General features: G+C 35.5%; 1 protein-coding gene across 1 annotated transcript in view; it reads left to right on the top strand.

Moving 5' to 3' along the window:
• The window catches only part of eys (eyes shut homolog), a 300,156-nt gene that overhangs the window by 67,324 nt on the left and 209,967 nt on the right, over positions 1-22,865 (top strand). Inside the window, exons 15-18 of the mRNA XM_067386962.1 lie at positions 3,383-3,496; positions 3,739-3,852; positions 9,370-9,567; positions 15,318-15,439. Coding sequence (XP_067243063.1) covers positions 3,383-3,496; positions 3,739-3,852; positions 9,370-9,567; positions 15,318-15,439 — 548 coding nt within the window. The remainder of the gene's footprint in view (positions 1-3,382; positions 3,497-3,738; positions 3,853-9,369; positions 9,568-15,317; positions 15,440-22,865) is intronic.

Raw genomic sequence — 22,865 nt, 5'->3', positions numbered from 1 at the left:
TACTTATTGGGTTCATATTGAATTGCAAAACACGGTAACACTTTATAATAACTGCACACTATGAAGCATTAGTTAAGCATTAGTTAATAGTTATTTCATCACTTATAAAGCATTAATAGACATTAGTAAGTAGTTTATAAATACAGCTATAATTGCTTTATTCTTGATTTATAAGCATATATATAATGTGTTTAATAATTGTATTTTCATACTTTATTAATAATCAATTTATCATTTCTAAATTAAGTATTACATTATTTACAAACCAGTTATTTAGGAGTTGTCAGTAGTTCATTTAGGAAGTGTAAGTAAATGATAAATAAACTATTTAAACATTCATTTATACATCTTATTATTTAGACACATAGTAATAGTTACTTAGTGTGCTAATAAATGTTTTATTAACACGTATTCCTACTGCAATTCATGATTAATTCAGGTAATTATAAAACATTTAGAAGTGGTCAGTTAACTATTTTTGTGAGCTCATCTAAAGTGAGGACTGTTTATGCTTTGTAAAGCTTTTATAAATGAGATTTAAAGGTTCAGTGATCTTCTGCACTGCTGTTCTCTAATGTTTTAAAGTTAGTACCGAGGTAGTTTTGACACTAGGAATATGTTAATAAAGCATTTATTAACACACTGAGTAACTAATGCTATATGTCTAAATAATAAGATGCATAAATGTACATTTAAATATTTTATTAATCATTTACTTACACTTCCTAAATGATCTTATGATCCACTGACAACTCTTAAATTACTGCTTTGTGAATAATGTAATACATAATTTAGAAATGATAAATTGATCATTAATAAAGTATGAAAATACAATTATTAAACTCCTTATAGATATGCTTATAAATCAAGAACAAAGCATTTATAGCTGTATTTATAAATGGCTTACTAATGTCTATTAATGTTTTATAAATGATAAATTAACTATTTACTAATGCTTAACTAATGCTTCATAGCGTGAGTTATTCTAAAGTGTTACCCAAAACACATTTGCAGCTATTGAGGTGGGATACAGGTAAGGTTAGGGAAAGCTTTGGTGGTATGGGTAGGTTTAAGGGTAGGGGTAAGGGTTAAGGCATGGGTGAACAGTGTAAGTATAAATGTAATTACAGAAATTAATTACAGATGTAATTACATGCAGGTGTTTTTAAAATATAAATACAATGTAAAAACATGTATGTACACAAAAAATGCATTGTATCAAATGATTAATTTAAATGTAAGTACATAGTAGTTAAGGCCACTTAATATAAAGTGGGTCCAGTAGTAGTTGTAGTAAAAAAATAAAATGTCTTATAAAATGTCTTATTCATGGAACCTAAAGGTGAAGTGTGTAACTTCTTGTCCAGAAAAAGTTAAAGGGTACATAACACAGTTTCGGCCAATCTCATGTTAATCTTGAGTACCTATAGAGTAGTATAGCATCCTTCATATCTTCGAAAAGTCTTTAGTTTTATCAGATTTATAAAAGAAAAAAGATATGCTGTACTGAGTCTTTCCGAAGACAGCCGAGCTCCTGGAGGCGTGCCGTGGGCGACGCTATAGAGTGACGAGCACGCGCAGCTTTTGTGTTGCGAAGCTATCAATGGTCAACAAAACAAATGTATTTAAACACACACAATACACCAACGCATTATCCCTGGATAACTTTTGATTCATTATACGTTCGTGTTGTTTACATTATATGCACTTACGCGTGCCAAAAATTTGATGCAGTTTTACTTGGCACCTGCGGTTCCGACTCATGACCGGGATCATTATCGCTGTGACCGCTCCATCTTTCAGTTTCAAATGATCTGTAAATCCAGCATCGAACTGGGCCTTGCTTATGAAACCATAAGAGCTGATCCTGAGGGCTTGAGGAGCCACGGTAATCACAAGATATTGATCTCCATTCATTTTAATCAATGCAAAATTGATTGCAACTTTCACACACAACTTTATCCTCATTTTGATAGTTAATGAAAGGCAGTTTCTATGGTTATTTTAATGACAAATGTTGAGATGTAATGCATGAGCACTAATCTCTCAGCTCCACTTAACACTGGGTTCTTTGGGAAGCAAGGTTATCTTTTCCTCACTACCAAAAACACACTTATTTGGTGACATTGTTGATTTCGTGGTCTAAAAACAAAGTGATAAATTCTTTCTCGAGCAAGTCCTGGGCAGGGCTGCCGGAAACTTCCGTAACCCGAACAAAGCACGTTAATGGGCATGCTCTTGCTCTCTCGCTCTGGTTGATGTATGCACATGCTGTACTTGGCACAGAAATACTCCGTCATACATCCAACTCATTTTTTTGAAACTTTGGCCATGTTTAGCAAGAGAATCCAACTCTTTAACAGTGTAAATAAGTCAAAATGCATGGAATAGCATTAGAGCCCCCTTTAATCATGGCCCCTTTTCACATTTTGTGGTTCTCAGAAGTGGAAATTGTCATAGTTTGGTAAACTTCTACAGTATATTGGTGATCAGAAACTACAACAAATACAAATTTTGCATTCCCATTTGCCTGAATAGCAGAAACAAAAACAATAGCATTTCTATGACCTTCCAAATAAAAAAGAAATATCAAGAGATTCATTGCCGTCACTCCCTCAGCCGTAGAAACACTCACGCAGCAGCGTTAACCAGCTTGCTGAAATTTAATGCCAAGCTGAGAAAACAGTATAATTGTTATAAATTACATTAAATTTCATTTGAAAATGAAAATATAAAATTTATAATGTTAATAACTGTCAGTGATGCATTATCAGAGTATGTGAATTTGTGAAAAGTTGAGCCAGAATTTGACAGACCATTCAAACAAAAAGAGCAATATTTTTATATCGCCACAGGAAAGTTAACCTGGAAATGACTTATTTCAAGTTGTCTCTGGGATAGAAGTATTTTAATATTGAAAAAAAATTACACACTTCAGCTTGAATAGATATGATCATTTAGTGTGTCATGTTTAGTTTACAAACTCCCCTTTAAAACAGGGGGGCACTTTTAGTTCTCATCCAGCCACATTAAATTTCTATTTCAAGAGTAATTTCCACTTAATTCTTTCATGTTCATGCAAATTGGAAAGGAAATAGGCTCATTTGGCGGTATGAGTCAACTCAAGCTTTCAGTATATTTTAAGAAACTTCCTGCCCAACAGAATGTAAATTTATCTCCTTTCATTTCAAACCAGGAGGTGTATTGCTCGAAGGCTTAAAAGAGATTTCAGATTTGTTTTTACTTTCTTTTTTTTTTATTCCAGATTCTTTGTGCAGTGAAAACTTCAGTTTATAATTGGTTGGCATGGGAATTTCTGTGACAACTCTCATTCTTATTTTCTTCTTTTTGTGTGCCTTTCTCTTTTTCTCTCACTTTTCAGGCAGTTTATGTGAAATAAACATAGATGAATGCCAGTCATCACCATGCATGAACAATGGCACGTGTTTGGACCTCTCAGATGGCTTTAAATGCATTTGCCCTTCAGGTTTCTCTGGTGTGTTAAATGCTTTTTTTTAATACATTATCACATTGATTATTTTTCTATTGGATCTCTATTGCTCTCACAAGGCTCAAGACAAGGACAAACAAAAAAAAACATCTCAATATGTTGAATGTGTTTATTTTGGTTATTTATGTTTTATAGTCTCTCAGGTGTCTTTGAGAAAAATGAGCTTCCTTCAACAATCTCACTTGCATGATAACTTTGATTTTTCTTTTTTATATTGTGTATTAAAGGTCCTGAGTGCTCAGTGGACATCAATGAGTGTGTCTCATATCCCTGTAAGAATGGAGGCACCTGCATTGACCAACTGGGTAATTACTACTGCCGATGTGCTGCTCCATTCAAAGGTAATGAAGACTGAGGGAGTGGTGTGAAGGGTGAAGAAAAGCAAAGTTAATTAACTTCAGAGAGCATTCCTCTCACCTGTCTGAACTCATGCAGTCAGGATTGCCACATCAAAACATCTTCATTGTCCACAAATTTGATCAATCAAAATTAATTTAAATTGTATTATTGTCCAGTAAAAATGTATCATGTAAAATAGATTTGAAATAAAATATGAAATAAATTGTAAAATATGAAAATAAACATCGAGAATAAAATTCTGTGAAAGACTCACACTCAACATAATCCGGTTTCAGCAAGCTGCTTTATAGTCTACTTCTTTATACTATATTTGGCATAAAGAAATGGAATTCTCTTTAATGCATTTCACCCTTAAAATTTTTCATTTACAACAATTTTGTGATGGTGTTTACCTCATGTACCTGTAGAACATTTTGGTGAGGATAAGCAAATGTATTTCTCAAAATGGTTAACACACATACAAGAATCATCCTGCTTTACTTAAAATATACATTCATTGTAAGAATATCACTAACAAAAATTAAAGCTGCAGTCCATAAGGTTTGCCTCTTTGTCGCCATCTCAGTTTGAAACCTGCAATTGCAGTTATTTGTGAAATTATCTTTATGTGGGTTGTGTATCGGCACGGCTTCTCAGCGCAGATGAATCTAATGTTTGCTGTCAGTCACCGCACCGGTGTGGATACTGTACTTCATAAACAGAGATTGTACGTCTTGGAAGTATGACCAAAATAAGAATTTTAACCGGAAAATATAATCTGAAGAAGTAAAGAACATGTCTGCCACTTTTGTTCTGACTAACAGAATAAATTGCGCTGCCAGTGCTGATTAAATCTAACGATCTAGCTCGGATCACGTCAAACCGTGCATATTATTATTATTATTGTTATACTTTGTACTCATATTGTTAATGTTAACAACATCAGCATTGTGTGACTGTGTATTTAGTGTGTATTAGCGTTACTTATAGATTTCAATTTCTGTAGCCACTCCGCAGTCCGAAGTCTTTTGCTTTTGACTACGGTTGAATCTCCAGTTGTCGCTGATGATTGTCATCTGGACATTTCTGTATTACAATCCGCCATCAAAATGTTAAGTTTAATTATTGCAGCTGTTGTGAGAAAAGGCTATAAATGATTTAGCATCCTCACATGCCATATAGCCTACTAGCTGGGACTCCTCTATGTAAACAGACGATAGATAGATAGATAGATAGATAGATAGATAGATAGATAGATAGATAGATAGATAGATAGATAGATAGACAGATAGACAGATAGATAGATAGATAGATAGATAGATAGATAGATAGATCGATAGATAGATAGATAGATAGATAGATAGATAGATAGATAGATAGATAGATAGATATATAGATAGATAGATAGATAGATAGATAGACAGATAGACAGATAGACAGATAGATAGATAGATAGATAGATAGATAGATAGATTGATTGATTGATTGATTTTTAACCCCAAAAAAGTTATGGACAGCAGCTTTAAACAATTTATATCCTACCCCCATTCATACTAGTTTTTCATAATACAGTAAAGTTAGTAAGTTGTATGAGCCACCACAGTCATCAAAAATATAGAAAATAGCACAGATTGAAAATAAAGTGGTATTTTGGGTTAAGGTTATGGAAATGACAATTACCATACATAATAGTAACATGAACTGTTAATAAAACATATGGACACTAGGGGTGTAACAGTACACTACACTCACGGTTCGGTACGGTTTTCGGTACAGCAGGCGGGGAGAAAACTAAACATAAAAGTGCTCCTTCTTCTTTTTCTTTTTTTTTTTTTTTTAACAGTGGTTTACTGACCAAATTGTGTTTTTGTCTTTAAATATATTAAATTAAATTATAACTAAAAGTTTCTTAAGGATAAAAAAAAAAAAATATCTCTGCTCATGCTAAAAACTATTCCTTACTTGAATATTATGCTACTATAATATTAAAGTTTAACAACTGAGCCCAAACTATTAGCCTAAATTCAATTGCTTTTTATTTTTAAATAAAATAATCAACACTCAAATAACAAATTGTATGCAAACATGCAAGCTGCACCTAAGGCAGTTTTTGCATTAACTTCTAAATGTTTTTACTCCAATTTGTTGTTGAAATATAATCATTTCTACAAAGTGTCATTTTCACAACAGATTTATTTAAACGTACATTAAATAGCCTAATCAGGACATCACTAAAAGTTTGTCAAATATAATGATTATATAGGCTAATACAGTGCATATATTAAGCGAAATAATTAATTTCTTTAGCGAACTAACAAACTTTGGACACTGAATGGCTTTTCTGAGGTAAATGCTATATGACATATTGTTTACAAGCTTTGATTGATGTCTTTCCGCCGTTGAAACACTGATTGAGCAATTACACGAGATATGACCGTTTCAGTAAGTTGTACTGTATCTTTCAACATACCTTCAGATGTTTTTTCATTTTTATTCTGTTACTAAGAATAAAGAGGAAGAGATGATCACGTTCACTCGCGCTGCCGGTTGAACTGAGGCGCCTGTACAGTGATCTGTCACGCCACATCAAAGCGCATCAAAACGGCATTTTCTGTTTAAATTTTATGATTTCGTGGGCAGAATTTGAAGGATGACACTTTGTTTCTTATCAAAAGTAACAAAACACAGAGCTTATTGCAATTATTGGTGGTTAATGGTGGTTAGGCTACAATGTTGCAAAGCCCTGTACCGAAACGGTTCGGTACAAATACGTGTACCGTTACACCCCTAATGGACACTGATCCTGATGAATAGAAAGAACATCATACCTGCATGCAAATCCTTCCCAGTTAACACACAATGTACCAGTTATGTACTTTTTGGTAATTTCATGGCTCACTAATTGACAACGTAACTACGACGTTGCCTGCTTGTAACTTAATTTGCTCTTTATATAGTGAAGTTATATACAGCTTATGTGTCCACATTTGGACATTCAATTGAAAAGCACAGTATAACATCTGACAGGACAGGAAAGTTCATTTTACTGAGGTGAGAGACTTTATTTTGTAACAAGTTACAAAAATAATGCTAGAATAATGACACAGGCATATAGCCTTAAAACATCTCATCTGACAGCAGATACTGAATCAGCTTTATTCTCAGGCACTCTTTAAACTGTGTCTGACAGAAGAGTCAACAGCTTTCATGCATGTCTTTCAAAATAAAAGTCTTGCATCAGTAAAACTTTAAGAAATATGTTTGTTGTTGTTTCTTTGATTACACACTCTGCAACCCACCCAAACGGTCTTGTTACCCACTTTAGGGTTGCGACCCACACGTTGAAGAACACTGATTTATTTTTATTGTAGTGAGCCATGCATTCATACACACATTATGGTATTCTTGTTCACTTCATAGTGGGATCGAATCAGACTCAAATGTCAGGACTCCCTCTTGAGTTCTGTGCTCTTTGACTATGTTATTCAGATCAGGAACTGCTGAAATCGATCTGCTTTGTGTATACACCTGTTTTGCACTGCTATATTACGTGCATTATTGGGTGTTTTTTGTTTGCTTTTTGTTTTTTGTATGTATGATGCTCAGCTGGTCAATCCCGAGCACAGAATGCAGCTCATCTGAAATCGATAAGGCAGCTTAGTCATTGCTGCTTATATTCAAACAGAGATCACACATCACACTTCCATTAGACACACAAATTAGGTTGTCAGGGATAATGATGATATCGGTTATTCTGTATTGAAATCGAGGAAAAAAGGTACTGACAGCCTCGCATGCTCTGTTGAGACACACACACATAGTGTCTATGTGGGGGGATTCTGGGCTTGATAACCTACCCTTTACAGAGCTGTCCTTTACTAACTGATCAAGTGTCTAGACTGTGGCTAAAATACAGTGTGCAGTCTATGCTTGTGTTAATTGAAACTTGGAGAGTTCATAGCAGAACCAAACAATGGCATGTGTGTAATTAAGCAATCGAAGGCATGTTATTAATTTTCATTGTAGTTGTTCATGCCTATCTGTCTCAAATATGTCACTGTGTAATGGGTTCTTGTACTGTTTGATTCATACACATTTTTGTCTGATCCATTTCCTGCTGAGAAACTGTGGTGATCAGCTTCACAGTTACCAATTTTGGTTAGTTGACAATTATTATTATAAGGCCCTATTTTAACGATCTAAGCACATTGTCTAAAGCGCACGGTGCACTCAGGGCGTATATGAATCCACTTTTGCTAGTTTAACAACGGGAAAAATGGTCGACGTGCCCGGCACATGGTCTAAAAGGGTTGTCCCTATTCTCTTAATGAGTCATATTAGTGTTTTGGGCATAACATGCAAAAAAAACAATCAGAGTCTCATCTCCCATTTCCTTTAAAAGCCAGTTGTGCTCACAACATGGTGAATTCACTATTTACATGGCGGAATTTGCAAGTGAAAAAACTGAGCGCTTCTCTAGCGAGGAAACAGATCTGCTCGTGTGCGAGGTTAAAGCATGTGAGCAGACTGGGACAACCTAGTTTCCACCAAAGCATTTTTATCTTTATGCACACAATAATAATCTTTTGCATTATAATCATTTTATTTTTAATATTTGGCATGTTTGTGTACACGCATTACACACCCGCCTTTAGGTGCATGTTACCAACGCGCTCTTTAAAGAACAAAAAATATTTCGCAACTGAAATAGACTGTGCCATTGACCAACTGAAACCTGGTCTAAAGTCAATGGCACAGTCTTTTTTCAGTTGCCTCAAAATAGCAACACGCCAACAATGCACCTGAACACACCTTGTTTTCAGACCAGCACGCCCATGGGCGGGTGCAAATGCATTTGCTATGTATACAGCGTGGTGCAGGAATTAAAAATGATGACTGCATTGGGCTGAAACTATCAAAAAACACTTGCGTTGCGTGTATAATAGGGCCCATAAGGTGTGCTGGAGGCTGGTTTTAGCTAGTGACCAAGTTGACTACATGTCTCTCTTTTGCAGTACATGTCTACATGTCTCTCAACTTATTGCAGTTCTTCTACAATAACTAAATTATTTTGGTAATGGATCAGTATTGCTTATCTGAAACCAGTTAAAAGATAAGCCAAACTAGTATTTTTATTTTATTTATTTATTTATTTATTTAAATTTTGTTTTATGTCATAAAAAGTCAGTCAAGTTATAATTGTGATTGTTCAGGTTCAATGGAGAAAAAAAAAAATGTAGTCCACAAAGTAGTTTTAATTATTTCCATTTTTCTTAAATGTACATCAAAATTGCAACTCCTTAGGAAACAACAATGGGTTGTTTGTGCCTCCTTCTTGGAAAAGTCATGGAAATGCATTGGTCAATTAGAGGTGACAGGGCTGCTTTTGATTTAAATGTGAGAATAGAGGCATTTTATGTAATTAATCATGAGAATTTGAGTAAACAATTAACAGTTGAACATTTTCTGTTGTTGTTGTGAATGGAATAGTATTTCTCATGCTGTATTTGGAATTTCAGGGATTAACTGTGAGTTGCTGCCCTGTGAGGCCGTTAATCCGTGTGATAACAGGGCAGAGTGCGTGGAGGAGGCTGATCCCGTCCTCTTCCCTCTGGGCTTCCGCTGCCGATGTCGCCAGGGTTTCACGGGGGCCCGCTGTGAGATCAACATAGACGAGTGCAGCTCCAACCCCTGTCTGCACGGCTTCTGTTATGACGGTAAATTCAGTAGTTATTTCTTAGCCTTGAACTCCCAAACTCAAAACATTTCCCTTCAGTCTCATTAGCACATGGGCACTCAGGAAAGGCACTCTGTGTGAAACAAAGGCACTGTTGGTTTACCCCTTTGACAGTCTTGGCGTGACTTAGTTTAATAAGTAGTTTTATGAGACACAAGTTACTGCATTCAGTATGACCAGGCCACAGTTGCTTTGGTGCTCTTGACAAGTGTCTTGCTCCAGCTGTGAGCACGGTTCCGTAAGGCATAAATGCTGCTTTGTAATTTGAATAATGGATGATAAATGACAGAGTTAATACAATCAAAGCTCAAGGCAGGGTGTTGTTCTCCCTCAGCAATCCAATAAGCTGTTTTTTGCCCTTTTGTGTTGCATCTCCTGCATAAATCATTACAAAAGCCATAGATCAAATACATGTTGTCAGTTAAGGATTACAAATTGCAAAGCACTAAATAGGCCTTTGCAATTAAGTACTTTAAAATTCACGTGGTGCTGCTGTATGTGTAGGCTAAATGATCATTTTTTTGCGCACAACCCTCCTAACCAACAGTGGACAGTATTCGGGAAACCTGTTTGAAAACAGTCTTTGTTATTGCATACTGCACTTACACCTTCACCTTTGACATGATGTTGATGTATATAGCAAAAAGCCTTTAAAATGAGGCATAAAAGATGCTTTCCAATTAACAGTAATTTATTTGGGCGATGACGTTTTAATTTCATGTTGTATAATGGTGAATGTCACTGCAGTGAGAGAAAGACAAACCTTGACTTTCAAAACTGAGTACGATTTTACAGTTTAAAGAGGCTATAAATTGCCCCCCTTAAACTAACAGAAAACACTTTTAAATTCGGTGCATGTTGATATCCTTTTTGTCTAAATACTCATTGCTATTAACCTACTAACCGTTCTGTTTTAGGTTTGATCATTGCAGGGTTGTAATGAACAGACTTTAATGCTTCTGTCTTAAGTTTTACTGTTTTCCAGAAGTCTTTGCAGTGATCTTTAGAGAGCCTAAGGCAAGGTTACTGTAAATAATGTACTTTTTAGACATTAAATCTTGACACATTGCATTTTCTCCATTTTTAAAATTGTCTCGGACTACTAAACTTTTTATCTTTGCACTGCAGAAAAAAAAAATAATCACAAATAAATTGAAAAAAAAAAAAAAAGTTTTAAAATGAAGGCAGTATGATTCCTAAATGTTCTTGACTTGAATGTACTTTTGCCAACTTGGATTTGTTAAATGCTCCTTAATGTCTTTAAGTCAGTATAAGCTCTTGCAATGGCAACTGCAGATCTGTTGTTCAGCAAATTTTCAATTAGCAATACTTGAAACGTTAATTTGTCTTCATAATGCAGTTTTAAATGACTGCTTGGTAAGGCTTCTTGTCTCTGAAGCAGAAGACCTCTTAAAACGTAATGTGGAAGTCAATAAACATCAATAAATCACCACACAACAAAAACAAGCAGTGATCATGAAAATAAAAGCATAATTTATAAAGTAGACACCCAAGCATTTAAGAATTTAAGTTTCATACTGGGAACTCAACGTGTTCTATATAAAAGAGTTTGTTCATATACTGATGTGGCTAAAGACTTTTTTCAAAAGTGCTATTAATGAGTCTAACTTTAATGCATGAAATTGACAACACAATTTTGATAAGCATATTAAAAGTATATGCTATGCCAGTGATTCTCAACTGGTTTGGCTATGGGACCCACATTTTCCCATGGTCATTAGGCTGCGACCCAAAAGATTTATTAACAAGATAAAATGTGTCTCTTTAAACCAAGCCAGAAGATACGGGTGATTTGCTCTTTAGTGAAGTGATATCAGTGGTGTAATGTAACGAAGTAATAATACTTCGTTACAGTACTTAAGTATTTTTTGAGAGAATCTGTACTTTACTTGAGTCTTTATATTTCTGTCAACTTTTACTTTTACTCCACTACATTTCCTAAATAAAATGTATACTTTTACTCCGATACATTTTCCCAAAGCATTTTCGTTACTTACTACAAAATAAAGTCGGAAGAACACAAACTGCAAGCAAGTGCTCGCACAACCGTGGTTGATTTCATTATACGGGTTGCATCCGTTGCTGGAGCGGCTGAGAAGAGTGCGCTGTCATTATACAGTACGAGAGCGACCTCTAGAGGCGAAATAAAAACTATTACTGATGCCTCGTATAGTTTGTTTTGACACGTGATGTGAGGCTGCGCGCTGCACAGAGCGGGACACTTCAAAAACGGATTTAAAACGAACAACAAAACGGTATGTTATACAGTGTACACTACAGTACATGTTTTCATATCATTATAAAGTAATCAGTTAGATGCTGCATTAGTGGAGAACAGTAGTCGAGGCTAACATTGTTTTAACCGCTTGAGGTACTACTAATGTGACAAAAATACCAACTGTTTAATGTCACGATTGTTACCATTCATTTGCATTAGTTTATATCCATTTGTTGGCTGTTATGCATTCGTTATCCAGCGAAGTTGCATATTTAAACTGTATCATCATCATGCAGCGACAGAAACGTTTATCAGAAATGCATTCGATTTGTTCTTTTTATTGGCACTGTAACACATTTTGATTAGATCATCATCAAGTTTTCTAAAATAGAAGCAAATAATGTGTACATATAATAGACCCATGCTATATTTTGTGTGTAAAGATGGTAAGTTTTAAGCATGGCTGTTATGAAATGGTAACACTTTACAATAAGAGTCCATTTGTAAATTAAAGGTTTATAAAAGTATTGTTCATTGTTAATTTCGACATTTACATTTTTACATTTTAAAGTTGTCTCTTACATTAGTTATAATGCACTATGAATTAACATGAACGATCAATGTATAATTAATATATTAGTATTTTTTATATTTAAATATTACAATAAACATTTTGCCATTTTTTAATTCAAAGAAACAAAATGTAAGAAAGATTTAAAACTGAACACAATCTTGCTGCTCAAACTGTGTATAGAATAATTTTTAATTATATTTGTTGCTCCTTTTGTATTTTACATTTACTAGTACTTTTACTTTCAATACTTAAGTACGTTAATATAAAAAAAAATACTTTTCGTACTTGAGTACAAAAAATATCACATACTTTAAAACTTTTACTCAAGTAACATTCTAAACAGTGACTTTGACTTCTACCAAAGTCATTTTCTGGTAAGATAACTATACTTTTACTCAAGTATGGTTTTCGAGTACTTTATACACCACTGAGTGATATATACATACAGATACATTTGCACAATTTCACATTGTGAGCACAGTACAAAGGCTGACAGGATTGTTTGTTTTTCTGAGGTGAAATATTTTTTATTTCATAACAAGTTATAAAAATAACATTAGAATAATGATACTCGCATAGAGCCTGACAAAATCTCATCTGACCAAAGATGCTGAATCAGGGTTTTCTTAGGCACTCTTTACTTAAACTGCATCAAGAGTCAACAACTTTTACACAAATCTTTCAAAATAAGTCTTGCATCAGGAAAACATTTAAAATTAAGTAATTTTGTTGTTGTTTCTTTGACAACACACTCTGTGACCCACTCAAAATGGTCGCCCCACCAGTTGAGAAACACTTTGCTATGCTACACTGAACTGTGCTGTTATGCTGTTAATAACTTATACTATACCTGTAGCTTACTTCTAATTACTTGCCATTTAGCAGATTTTTTTTATCCAAACTGACATGTAGTTCAATAATTGCACTCCCAGAGCAACCTGCAGTTTAAGTACTATGCTTTGAGGTAAGATGGTGACAGAGATGAAGGACGATATTGTAACCAGGCAACCAAGTATTCCTCGTCCACCACTTGGAGTCCAACCTGCAGCCACTTTGTCTTGTCTCCCATCATCTTCAATTCCAACAATCTCTGTCAGTTTACTTCCTCCCAGACTGCACCAGCAAAAACAGCTCCACACATGTAGTCCCTCAAGGCCTGTCCGCCATATAGGAGGTCTGCAATCTGCTGTGTTTGTGTGGGAAGAGAGTGAGAGAGCAAGGTGTATCTCTTGAGCAGCTGGTGTGAGTAATACGGGTGCCACTCTGGACCCCGAGCATTTAATGAGAGTAATCGTGGGTACACGCACAAAGACAGAGTGGCAGCATAGATTACGTGGTAAATCTAAGGGATAATGAAGAATCCTGGGACTCGACGCAGGCCGTGTAATAAATTTGCAGCTGTAAGAACCCACAATTACCTCTGTCACAGGCTGCTGTTTTGCAGCAGAAAGGCAGGAGATGCATTTCTCCTCAACGCCATTAATGATTAAAGGCTTGTGGAATGGGTCATTAGGTTCCGGGTAAGTCAGATGCAACGCAAAGACGGTGGACAGCAACACTCTTGTAGCATTTGTAAAAGAGATCGCTACACAAGCACACATTTTACATTTAATTGGACAACACTGTTTCCAGCTGCTGGGGTGAATATAAACGACCATGAAATTTCACAAGCAGAGAAAGTCAATTTTACTGATTAGCTTTAGAAACAAAGTTTAGACAAAAGTGAGAATATGATGAGAATATAAGTCTTTTGACTTCAGTGTCTGTGGAGTGTAAAAAATGAGGCTTTTGTAGAGCTTATGAAATTGAGTCAACAGTATTTTAAATGGCAAGAATAATATTACTATTTTTACTGTATTGTTGATCAAAGTTATAAACAGTTGTATGTTTGAAGTGTTGGGTGATTTTGAGTGGATGTTTAAAGGGTTAGTTCACCCAAAAATGAAAATTCTGTCATTTATTACTCACGCTCATGTCGTTTCACACCCGTAAGACCTTCGTTAATCTTCAGAACACAAATTGAGATATTTTAGTTGAAATCCGATGGCTCAGTGAGGCCTGCATAGGGAGTAATGACATTTCCTCTCTCAAGATCCCTAAAGGTACTAAAAACATATTTAAATAAGTTCATGTGAGTACAGTGGTTCAATATTAATATTATAAAGCGACAAGAATATTTTTGGTGCGCCAAAAAAAAACAAAATAACAAATTATTTAGTGATGGCCGATTTCAAAACACACCTTCAGGAAGCTGAGGAGCATAATGAATCAGTGTGTCAAATCCGCAGTTCGGAGAACCAAAGTCACGTGATTTCAGCAGTTTGACACGAGATCCGAATCATGATTCGATACGCTGATTCATTATGCTCTGAATCTTCCTGAAGCAGTGTTTTGAAATCGGCCATCACTAAATAAGTCTTTATTTTGTTTTTTTGGCGCACCAAAAATATTCTTGTCGCTTTATAATATTAATATTAAACCACTGTACTCACATGAACTGATTTAAATATGTTTTTAGTACATTAATGGATCTTGAGAGAGGAAGTGTCATTGCTGGCTATGGAGGCCTCACAGAGTCATCGGATTTCAACCAGAATATCTTAATTTGTGTTCTGAAGATAAACGAAGGTCTTACACATGAACTGATTTAAAACGGCACGAGGGTGAGTAATTAATGACAGAATTTACATTTTTGGGTGAACTAACCCTTTAACTATGATCCTGCATCAGCATTTCATAACTATCCCTAAAATAGATTAACATTGTACCTACATCATCCTTGAACTATAGTGTTTGTAAAACCAAGGTTGTAAGAACGTGCCACTGTGTCTGTACATGTTTGTTATGTGTTTCTAAAATTGGAAACTATTTCATATCTTCTAAGGTGGTTATTGTGTCTTTGTGTTTCCTGCTACAGCTGTGGACGGTTTTTACTGCTTGTGTAACCCTGGTTACGCTGGAATGAGATGTGAGCAGGACATCAATGACTGTGTTAGCAACATGTGTGAAAACAACTCGACTTGTGTGGACCTCCATCTGGTAAGGACAATTAATCTTCAACTAACTGTTAGTTTCCATATACAGCTCTTAATGAAAGAACAACAGCAGTTCTTAGAATAATACATATGGGAACTAAGTATAATAACCACTAAAGCACCGTAACATCTGTCGTTAAATGATTATTGTTCTCTGTGCAAAGCAATTAATAATATTTAAGTCATTCCTTGGCCCACCTGAGAAATTACGTATCTGGCATAGTAATAACATACTGGCCTATGGTGACAATGCTGTTTTTCTCCACAAACCTCTACAATTAATTCACTCTATTTTAATCATTTAAAATATGTCATAAAATATAATGCAAAAATTCTGTTTGCATATAATTTCATGTTATGTTATGTGTTTTTGGTGTTTGCTAACTTTGGTTTTTGTTTTGTTTACTGAATTCCTTTTAGACTTAAAATCTTATTGCTGTTTTGCATACTGAATTGTGTTTTGGTCTTTTCTTTCTGGCATCTACAGTGCTGAGTGCAACAGTCGGGGTCTGAAAGTAAAAATCCTATTAATTTTCTCCATAAGGGAATCGATTTTTAAAGATAACCTTCAACTTATTATTTTTTTTAATAATCATTTAACAGTGGAATTCCTGGTGGAAAAACTACATTAGCCATGATTCTGCTTAGAAATCCTATCTGATCTGACCAATCAGAGAAGCGAGACAAGCAAATTGCACCAAAATAATTATTTTTGCGCCTGTCCACTCCCTTGTATCACTGAGAATACATACAGTAATATAGTTAGTCTCCCTACACTCTCAATCAGCAATAACAGCTTTAAATCATTAGTTTTATATTTATCTTGCACTTTTAAAGGGGTTATGAACATCAAAAAACATCCTGATTTAAATGTAATAAGCAATATTCTATCAAGTTTTTGACCCTCTCTTTCAAACACTCCGTCTTTATGAACATGCCATATTCAAGACTTGGAAGTAAATGCCCGCTGCTTTGATTGAGTAACAGTTTTGAATGTTAAAATAATTTTTAGCATCCCCACCAATACACGTGTGGAATTGTTTTGAAAACTTTCAATGTTGAAAAGTATCTTCTTGTTACATAGTTGAAACATTTGCCAACAATGTAAAACATTTGAGCATATTACACATATCACATAAGTCTTGGTTGTGGCAAATAAAGTTTAAGGTCTTTGGAGTTAAAGGTGCAATAGGTGATCTGGGAAATGCTAACTTTAGCCTGTTAGCATTGAAAGCATATGATTCCAGAGGCAAGGGAGGCAGTGCCTCTAAAAAATAAAAATAAATAAATAAATAAAAGTATGAGAAAGTAATCCACAGTACATATCAAATGATCTGTGTCAGACAAAGCTATAGTGACGCATGGTAAAAACAACATTGCTCACTTCTGTGTGTTGCAACAATACAGTCGAATTCAATATAGTCGGCACTGCATCATCTTTTATTTTCATTCTCACTGAAAAGCTTGCAGTGAACTGTCTTGTTTGAAAACAAATCCACAGTGAAATGAAGCAAATAAATTATCAGGGCCTGTATACACCGGGACGAATATCGCACGCGTTTATCGCCAGCGTTATTCGAGACGTTTTTTGTGTTCATACCCAATCGATTTTCACTGGCGATGCGCAGAGGGAACGTGCAAATTCACTCCCTGACAGTATATGGCACTTGTGCTTAACGGTAGTACAAATAAACATATTTATGATATTAGTAAAGTTAAAGAAGATAAAAATGCAGATATAAAATGGCATATACATTGGGTACGAAAAGTATTCAGACCCCCTTAAATTTTTCACTCTTTGTTATATTGCAGCCATTTGCTAAAATCATTTAAGTTCATTTTTTTCCCTCATTAATGTACACACAGCACCCCATATTGACAGAAAAACACAGAATTGTTGACATTTTTGCAGATTTATTAAAAAAGAAAAACTGAAATATCACATGGTCCTAAGTATTCAGACCCTTTTCTCAGTATTTAGTTGAAGCACCCTTTTGATCTAATACAGCCATGAGTCTTTTTGGGAAAGATGAAACAAGTTTTTCACACCTGGATTTGGGGATCCTCTGCCATTCCTCCTTGCAGATCCTCTCCAGTTCTGTCAGGTTGGATGGTAAACGTTGGTGGACAGCCATTTTTAGGTCTCTCCAGAGATGCTCAATTGGGTTTAAGTCAGGGCTCTGGCTGGGCCATTCAAGAACAGTCACAGAGTTGTTGTGAAGCCACTCCATAATTTTAGCTGTGTGTTTAGGGTCATTGTCTTGTTGGAAGGTAAACCTTCGGCCCAGTCTGAGGTCCTGAGCACTCTGGAGAAGGTTTTCATCCAGGATATCCCTGTACTTGGCCACATTCATCTTTCCCTCGATTGCAACCAGTCGTCCTGTCCCTGCAGCTGAAAAACACCCCCACAGCATGATGCTGCCACCACCATGCTTCACTGTTGGGACTGTATTGGACAGGTGATGAGCAGTGCCTGGTTTTCTCCACACATACCGCTTAGAATTAAGGCCAAAAAGTTCTATCTTGGTTTCACCAGACCAGACAATCTTATTTCTCACCATCTTGGCAAACTCCATGCAGGCTTTCATGTGTCTTGCACTGAGGAGAGGCTTCCGTCTGGCCACTCTGCCATAAAGCCCCGACTGGTGGAGGACTGCAGTGATGGTTGACTTTCTACAACTTTCTCCCATCTCCCGACTGCATCTCTGGAGCTCAGCCACAGTGATCTTTGGGTTCTTCTTTACCTCTCTCACCAAGGCTCTTCTCCCCCGATAGCTCAGTTTGGCCGGATGGCCAGCTCTAGAAAGGGTTCTGGTCATCCCAAACGTCTTCCATTTAAGGATTATGGAGGCCAGTGTGCTCTTAGGAACCTTAAGTGCAGCAGAAATTTTTTGTAACCTTGGCCAGATCTGTGCCTTGCCACAATTCTGTCTCTGAGCTCTTCAGTCACAGCAAATGGTCTGAATACTTAGGACCATGTGATATTTCAGTTTTTCTTTTTTATTAAATATGCAAAAATGTCAACAATTCTGTGTTTTTCTGTCAATATGGGGTGCTGTGTGTACATTAATGAGGAAAAAAATGAACTTAAATGATTTTAGCAAATGGCTGCAATATAACAAAGAATGAAAAATTTAAGGGGGTCTGAATACTTTCCGTACCCACTGTATATGACATGAGAGATGGTAGTCAGAAACGGTAGTGCAAATAAGTCAAAATGACAGTGATGCAAGTGAACGGTAGTGCAAATAAATATATTTATGACTATATTTCTTGAATGTAAAAGAAAAAAAAAAGTAAAAATACAGAAATAATACACATCTATTGGTGTGGCCAAGAAGTGGCAGAGCACCCATAGCGTGCATCTCAATCAGCTCCCTAGTTCAGTAGTCAGGGCACTGATCAGGGAGTCGGCCACATTTATTTACATGATATACTGATTCACGACCTAGGGAGCTGATTAAGATGCAGGGATAGTTTGTAGGGGTCTTCCTCGTCTACTAACTTTCTCTTCGTCGTCTTGGTATCAATGTGTGCTCGGCAAGACTGTTTTGTGGTCGAGCGCCACAGAGTCGTGTTTTACTGTAACTTCAGTATCTCCAGGCACGTGAACAAAAGCGCCAATCTCATTGGTCTGCAAAAAAACAATCCGGGGCGTTTTTTAAAAAATGACACTTTTACGGCTGGTGTTTTTCGTGTCGGTGTGCACACTCACATTGGCGCCCTTTGTTTAGTCACAAGGTGTTAAACGTCAGCGATAATCGCACGCGATATTCGTTCCGGTGTATACAGGCCTTTACTGATGTGATCTGACTGTAACATAGTTTTTTTGTTGTTGTTGTGGTTGTTGTTGTTGTTGTTTTGTTTGGACTAACAAGGAAGTTGAGTTCTGAAACTTACTGGATAATTTGTTGTTGTTGTTGTTGTTCAGTGATCTCTTATGTCAAAAGATAAAGGAAATTTTTATTTCTCAATTCATGACCCATTTAATTTGATTGTCATTCACAATGCTTCATGGTATTGTAGTTCTTTCCCTCATTAAAGCAATCAAGTAGGTATTGTACCTTTTGTGTTTTTGTCTAATTTTCAAATACATTTTTACTTTAAAATCAAAGTTTTTAATGGTTGGTTCATGTAATATGTTGCCATAAGAACAATGGGTCTCATTCACTAATGTAAGTCCACTGGAGGTGAGCGTTGAAAACCCATGTGCAGTGTATTGAAGCAAAGTGACATTAAGTATAATCCAAAACAGGCTTGACTTGACACAAGACAGAGGTAACAGGGAACAAAGCTAGACAAGAGAACAATGAAACATGAGGGCTATATATACAAAGAGACTATTGACAAACAAGAAACACCTGTGAACAATCAAGAAAATGAACCATTCATAAAACAGAACTGATAACATGACCAGAACAACCAGTGAGAACATAATACATGAGACTGGGGAAGCACATGACATGATCACATGAGGACAAGGGAATCACATGACAACAGGGAGCACATGGCAAACATAACAAACAAAGCAATGAAACAAAGCATGAACTTGAAAAATAAACCATGAAACGTGAACATTAAACATAACACAGAAACAAGACATTACAACTAAGCATGCGTACACACAAATTTGTGCGTGGAATGTGCGTAGGAAAGATTTTAAGAACAAATCACGATTCACCAAAACTTTCATACTAAATCGTTCTAAATTTACGACAAAATATAGGAACAACTGAAAGCACTCGCATGCAAAAACCATAAAAGCACTACTCTATACGGACTTAATCATGTTAAGAAGTTATATAAATATGAAATTTCATCCTAACAACACTATAATTGTATTGAAGTATGTTAAATTAATTGTATTATATAATCCATATAAAATTTATATAATAAATTTATTAAATAATCTTAAATACATTTCACTATGTACTAGGGTGACCAGACGTCCCTGTTTTCTGGGGACAGTCCCAGTTTTTTGGTGCTCCCGGTTTTTGGTGCTTTTGGTAATCCGCAAATACATTGCAAAAAAGTCTGCCCAGCATACAGAGGTTTCTTAACAGTGCCATCAAAATATATATTTTTCTAAATATATCTCTCTATTAAAATATGTTAAACAGTTCAATACCGCTTTTCTACAGTATCCATATACACCGGCAGCGAGTTCACGCACACCGCAGTTGTACAGAGCTCACTCAGCGCAGCAGCAGGCCTCGAGACTCTCGTTCGGTCTGGTTGAAGGGTTTTTGTTATGATATAACACCTGATATGACAACCTCGAAACCCTGTGTTGCCACCACCGTTTCATAATGAACTGAAAATGTAAAACATACATAGCCTAAATGGTCTCTACGTTGTATTTTGCCAACAAACTAAAATTGAAAACGTGATATGGTTTTGTGCCTATAAAACAGCAAAATACAGTGATTAACACTAGAAGTCCCAGAGATTTGTAACCCTCCTTTAGCCAAGTGGATGCTAACTGGCTAGTCTTTTGGCTATCATTAGCATCAATTCATGTGTAAATATGGTCATTACCTGAGCAATCTGCAGGGGGGTTGGGGGTGTGTGTGTGAATGGTTGCTGGTGGCTTGTTTGTATGTGTGGGGGAGGGAGGGCTGCTAAAAGCAGAGAACTTGATTGACCATGGGCCGGTTTCAGAAAGGAGGTTAAGTGAAAACTCTGAGTATGTTAACCCTGAAATGAGGGAGTGCAAGTGATGTTTAAAAAGTTAACTCACTCATTCACACTGCAAAAATGCTTTTCATACTAAGTATTTTTTTATCCTATTTCAAGTAAATTTAAAAAAAAATCTTAAATCAAGATGGATTTTCTATATGAGAAAATTATATATGATATTTAGTCTTGTTTCCTGGGGGGATCTAAATTAAGTGCATTTTACTTAAGTAAAATGATCAATATCTGCCAGTGTGGTAATAAAAATAATCTTAATGCAAACGGAAAGTGTTGGAGTGTCTACCCAGGTGAAAAAAAAAGTGCAGTAAAATACACTTTATTTTAGTACACTTTTACACTTCCATAATGTACAGTGCTCTATTTCCGTGCACTTATTTTGTACTTAATATACTAAAAGCTCTTCTTTAGTACTTCTTAAGATAATCTTAAGAACATCTAAGTGTACTCAACTGTGCTATTTTGAGACACCATGAATTTGAACTAAAATGTGCTTTTAACATACTATCTCTGTAAAGAAAAATGTATTTAGTTACCACTTGTAGTACACTTGAACCCATCTTTCAAACACTTTTAAAAATGGACTTATGATGTATTTCAAATATAAGATTAATATATAATGAATATATACAAAATGTATTTATAATATATTACCAGGCAGTGCCAGGATTGTGAGTGATTGCTGGAATGTACTCACTCACTTTTTAATATTATTTGTAAATATGTGTACAAATGGTTGGTTTCTTTATTTTATTTTGTACTATTTTTATCAATAGATCTCAGCAACAAAGGAAAAAAAAAACATGGGTGTTGATTTCTCCCTAAGATGGCAAAGTGAAACACAAGTTTCCTTGAAGTGGCTCAGCATGGCCCCACATTGTTTACATAACAAAAGCAACTGTTCACAGCTGATTAAGGATATTAGCCTAAAGACTTCCAGCCCATCGGCTGTCCTGCGGGTTTTATAGGTAGAAAAGCCAAATGGCTGCTCTCTGGGACTTCTAGTGTTAAGTATATATGAAGACTTCAGATGCAAAAGCCTCTAAGTGCCATCTGAAATGTTCTTCTAAAATGAGCATTTTTATCAAGCTTGTATGTTGATGTTCAGTTATTTCACTTTAATGGCAATGAAAATGACATAATAATTGCCATTAAAGTGAAATTGCTGAACCTAAACATACAAGCTTGATAAAAATGCTCATTTTAGAAGAAAATTTCAGACAGCACTTTGAGGCTTTTGCATCTGAAGTCTTCACATATACTTAATCACTGTATTTTGCTGTTGTATTGCAGTGTGTTTTAAAGAGAAGTGTGCACAGTTGCTCATGCGATCGGCTGGTGATGTGGTGATCAAAATAAAAGCTCAAGGATTTATTTTAGAAATTAGTAGGTTACAAACTAGTATTTTATTTTCCCTATACTGTTGTGTAAAGTAGCTTAACTAAATAAAAAAAATTATTTATTTTAGAGTGCATTTGTTACAATAGCCTATATGGATATTACTGTCATATGAATAAAATAATAGAATAATGTTTTAGGCCTATATAATTATTGTAATAATTGTTTGGCATCCTAAAACGATGTAGACTTTATATCACAACTAAAAAGATGTTTGAATCCAACTTAATGTCCAGGTACAAGTCAATGCTATTTCTTTGTTCAGTTTTGCACACTGTACATGGGTTGAAGCTCTTAATTGTGAGCTTCCAAAAAGCACCAGATTGATGCAATTAACC

Source organism: Chanodichthys erythropterus, chromosome 5 (assembly GCF_024489055.1).
Source record: "Chanodichthys erythropterus isolate Z2021 chromosome 5, ASM2448905v1, whole genome shotgun sequence".
NCBI lineage: Eukaryota > Metazoa > Chordata > Actinopteri > Cypriniformes > Xenocyprididae > Chanodichthys > Chanodichthys erythropterus.
This window is presented reverse-complemented; position numbering and strand designations above follow the sequence as displayed.